Source organism: Lactuca serriola, chromosome 4 (assembly GCF_051521515.1).
Source record: "Lactuca serriola cultivar US96UC23 chromosome 4, Lser_US96UC23_V15, whole genome shotgun sequence".
NCBI lineage: Eukaryota > Viridiplantae > Streptophyta > Magnoliopsida > Asterales > Asteraceae > Lactuca > Lactuca serriola.
The window spans coordinates 38,280,553-38,292,134 of NC_136411.1; the positions used below are offsets into that span (position 1 = coordinate 38,280,553).

The window sequence follows — 11,582 nt, forward strand, 5'->3', positions numbered from 1 at the left end:
CTATAGTAGCAGATCTTTTCGACCGAATAGTAAAGGCACGATGGTTCTCGAAGCTAGACCTGAGATCTGGATATTGGCAAGTGCGCATAGCAGCCGGCGACGAGCCTAAGACGACATGCATAACTAGGTACGGATCGTTTGTGTTCTTGGTCATGCCCTTCGGATTAACCAACGCACCTGCCACATTTTGCACCTTAATGAATAAGATCTTTCATCCCTTCTTGGATAAATTTGTTGTGGTGTACTTGGACGATATTGTGGTGTATTCAGAGTTGTTGGAAGAGCATGTTGATCATTTACACTTGGTCTTCCGAGTACTCAAGGAAAACCAACTATATGTTAAGATGGAGAAGTGCTCCTTCGCCCAACCTAAAGTATCCTTTCTGGGGCACAAGATTGTTGACGGAAAGATCCATATGGATGAAGGCAAAGTACGGGTGATCGTTGAATGGGAGCCACCTAAAAGTGTTTTCGAGTTACGATTATTCTTGGGCCTAATAAACTACTATCACGGATTCGTCTCAAGGTACTCAGCTAGAGCTACACCGCTAACCGACCTTGTCAAAAAGAAAGTAATCTGGGAATGGACCGAGAAATGTCAAGGAGCATTTGACGATTTAAAGAATGTCGTCACGAAAGAATCTATATTGAAGCTTCCAGATTACTCCAAACTCTTCTTAGCGCAAACAGACGCATCCGACTTTGCGATAGGGGGAATCTTGATTCAAGAAGAACATCCGGTGGCCTACGTCAGTCAAAAATTAAATGAGACAGAAGAAAGGTATCTTGTACATGATAAGGAAATGACAGTGATCATCCATTGTCTTTAGGTATGGAGGCCTTATTTGCTTGGGAGCCTGTTCATAATTCAAACTGATAATGTGGCCACCAGTTACTTTCAAAATCAGAAGAAAATCAATCTGAAACAAGCACGTTGGCAAGAATTTCTAGTTGAGTTCGAATATATCATGGAGTACAAACCCGGGAAAGCCAACATTGTTGCCGACGCTTTAAGTCGCAAGGCAGAACTAACAACTCTTACCTTGGCAACGTGTATCCTTGGCGATCGAATAAAAGAAGGGTTAAGCCACGACCCACTAGCCAAGAACTTGATGGAGATGGTTAGAGAAGGAAAGACAAGAAAAATTTTGGGTCGAAGAAGGATTCCTACTCACAGTTGGCAACCGGATGTATGTTCCAAAATGGGACAACTTAAGGCATGAAGTCCTGAAGGAATGTCACGACTCTAAGTGGGCTGGACATCCAGGCTCCCATCGTACACAGGCACTTATAGAACGATCTTATTATTGGCCAAGTATGCGAAGCGATGTGGATGCATATGTGAAGACTTGTCTTATATTCCAACCAGACAAGGTGGAACAAGCAAAACAAGCAGGGCTCCTAGAACCACTACCGATTGTCGAACGACCATGGGAGAGTATATCGATGGACTTCATCTTGGCATTACCTATGTATGAAGGATACGACTCCATAATGGTAGTTGTAGATCAGTTTTCAAAATATGGAACATTTATTCCCGCCCCACGAGATTGCACGACCGAAGAAGTCGGACGACTATTCTTTAAGAACGTCGTGAGGTATTGGGGACTCCCACGAAGCATTATAAATGATAGAGGTCCTCGCTTTACAGGGAAGTTTTGGAGAGAGTTATTTAAACTCATGGGATCAGATCTTCACTTTTTGACTAGTTTTCACCCTCAAACAGATGGCCAGACTAAGAGGGTGAATCACTTGCTTAAGATTTACGTAAGGCACTTTGTGAGTGCGAACCAACAAGATTGGGCCAAGTTAATAGATGTGGCTCAATTTTCTTATAACTTACAACTAAGCGAGGCTATATGAAGGAGTCCTTTTGAACTCGCTACGGGTCAACAACCGATAACACCAAACGAACTAACTAAAAGCTACACTGGATCAAGCCCTCCCGCATATAAGTTTGCAAAAGGGTGGAATGAAGAGCTCGACATAGCAAAGTCCTACTTGAATAAGGAAGCCAAATGAATGAAGAAATGAGCGGATGAAAAAGGCAGCCCGGAGAGTTCATTGTAGGGGACGAAGTAATGGTAAAGCTTCCCCAAAGAATGTTCAAATCTACCCCGCAAGTACATAAGGGCCTGACTCGAAGATACGAGGGGCCTTACAAGATTGTTGAAAAGATCGGTCTAGAAGTGAATCACACCATGCCCCAGTCGCCAATGTCGTCTCATATGATAAGGAGGTGGACGAAATCTTAGCCGACAGAGTAATTCGAAAAACAGGATCGCCCAATTGGACAGATTATTATGTGTGATGGAAAGGATTCCACGAGAGAGAATCTAGCTGGGAGCGAGAGCAAGATTTATGGAAGTTCCATGACAAGATCGATGCTTACCAAACTAAAACTTGACAAGGACATCAAGGACTTTGGTGGGGGAGGGTGTCACGGACAGTATCTAGAATCTTCTGAAGTACTCAAGAACGTGGGAGAACTTGCAAGTAAAGACCAATAAATCCTCGAACGTCCTAGATTTCTCTAGGACATCGAAGAATAATTTAGTACATTTCATGGAAACTTGTAAATACATGTAGCTTGTAGAATAATCTAGATTAGTCATGAATATAGGACTAATGTAGTGATATCTAGAAACTTCCCTAGAAGGGGGAGGACAAGTATAAATAGGGATGAGCTCATTTGCTCCCAAATCATCGGAAAGCTTCCTTGTATCCTCTTGAGCTCTCATAATAGATGTTCTCTTTCGTTTGTAAATCTTGAAAGCCTTATTATCTTGCTTACTTAATCGTTTATACATCTCTTGGAAGTGTAAAAGTCTGACTTAGTCGAAGTTACACTAAGTGGCACACGGTGAGCGAGTCATCTCGTGACACCTAGGTGAGAATAAGATGAGTGCTTCGTTTGAAGGATCAACATTTGGATTGATTTTATTGGTCTCAGCACCATGGGTCAGAAGGAGTTGCAGAGTAAGTTCATGAGATTATTGGAACTCGAGCTGTTAGGGATCTGTCATGATTAATAGGTGTAATGGATTGTTCAGAATGCAAGTGCAGGATGAGTAACTGCCAAATTCATGTTTTAAGAATTGTAAGTGTGTACCTCGCATCACAAGATTTTAGAAAGAGATATATTGGAAGCTGAATGTTTCCCTCCTGGGGCAACAAAGTCTGAATTCAGGAACGCTTGTGTCGTTCAAGTTGGATGTAACCTGTTTATTGACAGGCTTCAAACCGGTTGCTGCTTCTGGTAGGGAAAGAGTAGTAGTGAACCATCACTCCAAAGTGTGGGTGGTGAATTATTTGTTTGGGTTTGTTCAGATGCTGAGGTTGTTAAGAAGATTTAAATGGACTTTGTTAAAAATGTTTCGAGTGCATCGATTTCTTTTTTCAAAAAGTGGGTAGTTGGATTGGTGATCCGTCCGTTTCAATAAAGGGATTAAAGTTCTTTGTCAATAGATTAAGTGGATCAAGGATTTCGAATTGTGTCACGGTAAGTACTTTGGGTAGCAAATCATTTAAGCTGGTATGTGGTGTGAGTACCCTAACTTGTATGGTCTTGAAATCCAAGTTCCATTAGTGGATATCATAGATATGTGCTGTATTCACTTCCTTCATGATCTTATTAATTGTGTTTATGATTATATGTTTGTGTGTGAGATGATATGTGTGGTTTATCTAAGTCTCCACCTAGATATTAAAGTTTTCTTCCTGATGGTCTAGACATTTTTATCTTGAGAATGTTCATATGCCATTTTGCATACCGAGGGTCCTGTTTAGGGAATTTTGGGTGAGCCAGTTTTTGATTTAGATGTGGGAGGCATCAATCATCATTAGAACAAGCTTAATGTAAGAAAAGATCAATATACGATTTGATCTATGGTGGTATCAACAGTAATTCAAGAAACCTGCAAGGTGGGCATGTCGGGTTTGGATGCAGGATATGTAGGGTTTCTTCATGGTTTCGAGGCAACGAGGAATTGGTTTGATCGTGGATGTAATATCAACAGTTTTCAAGTTTATACCTCCATATTGTGGTCAGTTACAGGTTTGCATGGGAATTGCTTTAAGTCCAAGTAGGTGGTGGAATCGACTGGGTACCCGTTTCGATATTGGATATGTTGTTCTTTCTCATCTGATAAGTCACCGAGGACTTGTGGTGGAGTTAATGGGAAGTACTTGGTATTGGGAGCTTGTTGAGATTTTGGGAAGTATTCATCTTGTTTTGGAATGTATGTGATCGCTAATATTGGCTAGTAATGGAATGCAAGATCTTGTAAACTTAGGTTGTCGACAGTTGAATTGTAAGGTTGCGAGATGGAATGGAATCCATCAATTTTTGTGGAGTGGATGAGCACAGTCAAATCCAAGTGGGGGAGAATCGTTTGGTCTAAGGGTTACACAAGAATGGATATTCAGGTTACCACGCACATCTGTAGTGACACATGGTGGGTATGTGACTGGGACCAGGTTAAGGGTTGTGTTAGGGCCTCTCTGCTTGTTCTTGTCTAATTAAGGCTTTAGGATTCAAAGCATAACCCAAAAACTTGGTTGGGGTATATTCAAATGCGGGTTTGACTCATGATAATTATGGTTGGTATAACAGATGAGCGGTATGACCATGGGTTGGGACCATGGCAGTATAGAAGTGTTGTAAGACTATGTGGGTGGCCGTAGAATTTACTTGGTTGGTAGATAGTGATAGAAGTGTTGTAAGACTACAGGGGTGGTCGTAACATTCACTAGGTTGGCAGGTAATGTGGTGGTGTTGTAAGACTGTGGGGGTAACCCGTAGCATTCACTTGGTCCTTGAGCAACTATGAGAGCATGGTGAATCTATGATTTGGCTCGTAGTTTCCTCTAGGTGGGATTAGACCATGGCAAGACAAGTTGTGAGACTGTGGGAAGGCCACAACATTCATGCAATTAAGGAAGATTGGGCCGTATGAAGCCGGTTGTGATGTAAGACTATAGTTAGGCATATAGCGTTCATTTCTAGCAAAATGGTTTCATTAAATCGGTTTAATGGTTGGTTATGTTATCCTTGGTTGGATTAAGAGGGTTGTTGGAGCCATTATAGCAGGCAAGCTAGGCCAACTCTTGCCATATGGACCCTTGTTCAGGAGTCGCAAAGTGCAACTGTGGGAGGCTATCAACATTAGCAACCGGTGGGGAACCCGGTATATTAGTTAATTGGTAGGTAAGTATGAGACCAAGGAGGTCTCAGTTGTATCAGAAGTGTAATTGTGGGATGACAAGATGAGATTGAGATGGTACCAATGATTGATATTCGTGTTAGGAGTCTCCTTGTTATCAAGTGAAAAGTTTTTGGCAATAGTGAATGGTCAGGGATTCTGTCTCCTAGTGGAAACAACAAGATGATCTAGCATTGGAAGGTTTGATGCTTAGTTTGGGTTGCAAAGTGGAGTCGATTTGGTAGTGATTCTAAATGGTATGTTTGTCAAGAAGTCAGAGAAGGTTTTGGGATTTGGATTTTAGGCAGAGTAGTGATGGTTATTCTTTAGTGGTTAACACTAGTGGGGTAAGGATTCGTTTGTCATCAGGGTATAAGAGCCCTGCTAAGGTTGAGTTCGATTATAGTTTTAGAAGGTTGTTGTATTCCTGAGTTGACTTCTCAGTCCGTATCAAGGTTATGGGTGTATTATCCAGGTTTTCTGGTGTACCTAGAAGGACGTAAGGAGCAACTTCGAGGAATAAATCAAATTTAAGCGGGGGAGAGTTGTAACAAACATATTCACGAGATACATTTTGTTGTTGATTGTGATTTTTTTGGCGGTGGCCATGGCGTGGTGGAGGAGCCACCACGACGCGTCGAGGTCGAATTCTGTCGCGTGACTTTTGGACCACCAAGGCGTGTTGTAGGTCACCACGGTGTGGCAACTGACTAGGTCCAAGCCCATGATTATTTTAGGGTTCCCTTCATATTCAAACCTCTCTAAATCCATTTTAGGGTTCATCCTTAGCCTCCAAACCCTGTTTCACCTCAGAAAACCTAACCCTAGCGTCTATTGAAGTTGTGAACTCATGCTAGGTGCTTTTGGTGATTTTTGAAGGAGAAGGAAGCCTTTTGTGAGGAATCATCTTGTAAGTAGTAAATTCGTCTTCTAGCTTCTTTTTTGGATTTGGGTGAGTGTTCAAGACTCAATCTTTTCTTACTAGGTTATTAGATCTTGGATTTTGGTCCCTTTTCCTCATGCTTTGTGGTCTTTGGAAGGTGAGATCTCATAAAGTTTGTAACTTTACGAATCTCGATGCCATTTGGAGCATTTGAATCTTTGGATCTGAAATAGACTTGAGTTTTGAGGCCATGCATGGAAACTTGGCCCATTTTGCCTTAAAAATGGAAAGGACATGCATGTCCCTAAAGTTATGATTTTATGGTCTTAAAGGTGTAAGAAATTCTTCTGGAAACTTTGGAAATGTAGCATTAAGGAATTGATGCTTAATGAGAATCTTGATGCATTAAGTCACAATTAGTGATTAGGTTTGGGAGTTTGGCTTATGGGGGGGGGGGGGGGTTGAGGGATAAAGTTGGAACTTTATCCATCAAGACCATGGGAAGGTCTAGATTTGAGATTTGGAGTTTTGTGTACTTGAATGAACAAAAGTTAAAATTTTAGGCTGCTAAGACGCATCACCACAGAGCAGTTAAGGTCGCAATGGCGTGGTGCCTTGGTCTAGACCCATCTATTTTGGCAGTTTGCGATTACGATGTAGCGAAGGAGGCTATGATATGTTGGCCAAATGGGTTGCCTTTTAACCTTGATTTTGACCAAATCTTGGCCTAGGGTTATGTTTGATATTTTGATCTGTATTATGAGTTTTGGTCATTCTATTTATTGTATAGGTGACCAATAAAGTTGGTATTGAGAGCAGCGTATGGCTGCAACTATTTCTTCTGATAGTGAGGTGGGTCTCTTCTGTAGATCCATGGCTCAAAAGCACTAATGTCGGCCCATTACCTTGATATGTAGAATGCTAGTATCATATTTTTTCATATAATTTTTATTTATAGTATCATATTTTTTTTTTATTGTAGCATCCTGTCCATTTTTTTGTCATTTTTTTCCAATATAACATTGAACTTTTAAAATAAGCCCTTAAAAGTTAGGTGATGTTCCAATTAATACATATATACATATACATACAAATAAATTTAAACATACATCCTACACATATTACATATACATTATTGTATCATATTTTTCCTAATAGCATCCTACATTTTTATTTTTTATTTTTTTCCATTATAACATTGTACTTTCCAAATAAGCCCTTAGAAGTTAAGTGATGTTCCAATCATACATACATACATATATACATACATACATGCATATATACATACATACATGTATATATATATATATATATATATATATATATATATATATATATATATAGAAATACACTTACACATAAAAATACACATATTGCATATACATACAAGTACACTTTCCATTATAGCATCCTATTTTTTTTCATTATAGCATTGTAGTTTCTAAATTGCATACAAATACACAAACTACATACATAATTTTATATACATACAAATAAACATATAAAAAAATAATACACATCCAAAAACACATATATGATACACATACAAATACATAAATACATACATAATACACATACAAAAACACATATGTATACATAATAATATCTAGACAAAATACACATATACATACAAATACACTTCTACATACACAAAATGAACATTATACACACACGTACAAACCTATGATGTGGTAGCTAATTCTGGCGAGAACAGTGGTGGTGACGGTAAAATGTTGGTGGCGATCGACAACAACAAGGTTCTAGCTTGGTGGGGATTTCAAAAGTCTAGAAAAATGCTTGAAATTGCTTCAACCAACATGTATATTTAGTGGCGAGAGGAGAAAACGAAAAGAAAAAAGAGAAAAAACGGGAAGTCTCACCTGTCACTGAGATGTCGTCGGAAATGGTGATTGGACACCGTTGATGTGACGTCGCCGATGATAGCTTTGGGGCCGTCGATAATGAGTTTTGGTCACCAATGTCGTGGACGCTGATGGTGGCTTTGGATGGAGAAAATCGATAGAGGAAGAAGATGCGACCAAATTGGGAAGAACAAGGGAAGGGAGTAATATCAGCGCAGGGTATTAGCGACGACAAAACCAATGGCGATAACGGATGAAGTAATAGCGGCAACAACTTTGGATGGAATCTTTGGGGGTACTTTTTTAAGTATTAGCGGCGACATTGTCGCCGACAAACGTGTCGCTGCTAAAATTTGCGTACAATGTGAATTTCCAGTCATTGGATTAGAGACTAAATTGATGGCCACGTTTTCATCTTAACGTTTGACACATATCGATCTTGAATAGTCATTAGCGGCGACGCACACCTTTAGCGGAGGAAAGTTCTTTGTCACCGCTAATGGCTATTATTCTTGTAGTGAGAACATTCTTTACACAAGTATAGATACGTCTCTCAAACCACAATTTAAACCCTTTCATGAAAACTCTAAAATTAGTTTGGTTGAATAGAAATTGTACCTTATGGGCGATTCAGATGAATTTTAGGAATAATTTAGGAATATAGTACATTTGTACATTAACGTGTGATATAGGTGGATTTTGGAGAATAGTTTGCCAAAGAAAAAAAAAAGTCTACTCCGTGTATATGCATTTTTAGGGTAATTAATGTTTTCTTGCTAGCATTATTATTTTTTATACAGTAAGATGTATTTTTTTGTTATAACTATTCTATTTTGAAAAGTATTGTAGGTAGAGGAAGCACGGATATGTTTGCATGATAAATTTGTTGTTATCAACAACTATACAAAAAGTTAAATGGGAACATAATAAGCAGTTCGCTAAAAAGAATAATAACAGATGATGAAATAGCGAACATAAAAGTCAAACTATTGGTTGCCCAATTGGGGTGGTCGGCAGTCCAATCCAACATATAGAAAAAGTCAAAGAATCTCTAGTACAAAAGAATAAAGTATATAAAACGAAAATCCAAATGCGATTTTCTTTTATTCTTAACTTTTATTTATTGACGGCCAACGTTGCTTTGCACTGATACAAACGTCTTGTATCTATTATGAACCACAACTGCACAACATGTAGATGTTCGACCTGAATGAACACATAAATAATGTTTTTTTTTTCAGCTAAGTTTGGGTTCGATACCCACAAACACAGGTCTAAATTGTGTTCCTTTTCTACTAGAGATTAAAGAGATCCAACTAATTCAGTGAAGCATATAGTTAAAAACAAAGTTTTAAAAGGTTCCCATGGCGGCTAGGCGCGACTCGGATTTCCCAAAAAGCTTTATGGTGATTGTTATGCATGATGCTTGTCAAGTCGAAACAAGGCTTATCATTAAGTTTTATGGGTTTTTTCTTTCAAGCTATGCTTTTTTAATAAATTATTTTTTCCCATTCTGATCGAATATGAAACTACTAAGTTTTGTCAACCTTTTGTTAGCATTTCTCAATATAACACCTCTAAAACTAGATATATTTCATATAAATATATAATTATGAGATTTTTTTGTATATATTTAAGTTTTTTAAATATCGGTAAATAAAAGTAGAAAACATGTCTGTATATACAATAATTATACATTATTTATAAAATTGTATGATGTTTTTTATGTTATGATTAAAGTGGCAATTTTAAAAAAACCATGTCTTTTTTAATATTCCACAATACCCATATGCCCTTATCTGCCATAGCTTGGATAAACTTTTTTTTTTTTCTTTTCCTGAGTCGACTTCAATTGATTTTCTATCAGCAAGTTCAACTCTCACTCTGAGTCGGCCCCGAGATATTGGAGACCTTGTGCGATTTAACAAAAAAATAGGCCCTAAAATTTGAAAGATCTCAAAATTTAAGCAAAAAAAAATTATAGTTTAATTTTATATTGCAAATACATAAAATTAAAATTTCATTCAAAATAATACAAAAAAAAATTAGCTTCTACTTGAAAACAGCCATCCTCCTAATATTCGTTGAAATAAACTTTTCAATAACATCTTCATAAGTAACTTTATCCAACATGTTACGCTCAATCGTCATCAAAGCCAATTCATTAATTCGTTCTTGAGTCATTGTAGATCTTAAGTAGGACTTCAAAATCTTCAATTTGGAAAAACTCCGTTTTGCAGATGCAACAGTAACAAGAATAGTCAACATAATTCTATATGCAATAGATGTAATAAGAAAACAATCAACATGTTTTAAAAAATTTAGAATATCAATTGCTGTCAATTTTTCCTTAGGCAAGAGATGTAAAAGTAATTTTAATTCAACATATAAGTCATTTCCATCAATATCCGATTGCTCATCTTTCTTGAGTGAAGTTTCAAGAGACATACAACAAGACTTTAATGTTATATCATCTAATGAAAGCAATTTTTCTGAATTAAATAAAAAGCCAAATATTTTATCATATTGTTGATATTGTTCAAACCTTGTAGTTAAAGAAGTAATTGTTTGATCAACAATATAAATAAGATATTTAACTCTAAATTTCTCTTGGGCGGATTGTGAAAAACTACAAGAAGTGTCGTTTGAAATCTCATCAAAATGTTTTTTTATTTTAGGTTCACGTTTTTTAGGAAATATTGGATCGATCCCCATTTCTAAGGCAATATCTTTTGCGGTTTGTAAAGCATTTAAAAACCCATTTTCTCTATATTCCTCAAATTACGAAATCAACCCCATTATTTTTTCCATAGCAACATCAATAAGCATATCTTTTGATTGCAATTGTTTGCTAATTAAATCAACAATGTTTAACATTTCATACCCAATTACTAAGGGAGAATTTCATATATGCCCTTCTTAAACATCAAAATATCATATTTATCCAACTTAATTTCTAAATATCATATTTACCCTTCATAAAATTTCTAAATATCATATTTACCCTTGATAAAATTTCAAAATATCATATATGTCCTTTTTAAACATCAAAATATCATATATGCCCTTCTTAAACATCAAAATATCATATATGTACTTTTTAAACATCAAAATATCAATGGTAATATCTAAAATATCCTCCATGTACAACATGATAATAATCAACAACAACAAAAACTAAACAATCAAAATATACATTCCATAGAGAGGGTTGAAGATGAATCTTTTTGTTTGTCAAGAGGGCAACATTCCAACAATTTAGAAGTTCACATTCTAGTATCATAGACGTAAAGATAATATGGTTAAAATTTTTAATTATTATAATAATTCTAAGGTATAAAAATGATTATAAAATATTAAAAACATTATAAAAAAAGATTTGGGCAAATATGATATTTTCAAGGTTTATGAAGGGTAAATATGATATTGAGGAATTAAGTTGGGCAAATATGATATTTTGAAGTTTAAGAGGGGCATATATGAAATTCTCCCAAATACTAATGCCAATATAAACTCAAAGTTGCCAAGTTCATTTTTTGCTAAGGATTTAACTTCAATTGTTATTTTTGGATCATTATCATTTTTGGCAACTTGAAGTGAAACATTTTGTATATCAAAAATTTGAAATCTTAT

The 11,582-nt window shown here is 36.7% G+C and overlaps 1 protein-coding gene across 1 annotated transcript; it reads right to left on the bottom strand.

The window, feature by feature from the left end:
• Positions 1-10,001: 10,001 nt before the first annotated feature.
• LOC145098240 (uncharacterized) lies at positions 10,002-10,857 on the bottom strand. The gene is made up of 2 exons (XM_079035894.1): positions 10,834-10,857; positions 10,002-10,724 (listed from the first exon to the last, which is right to left on the bottom strand). The coding sequence occupies exons 1-2, from the start codon at positions 10,855-10,857 to the stop codon at positions 10,002-10,004; spliced, it is 747 nt and encodes a 248-aa protein (XP_078892020.1).
• Positions 10,858-11,582: the final 725 nt, after the last annotated feature.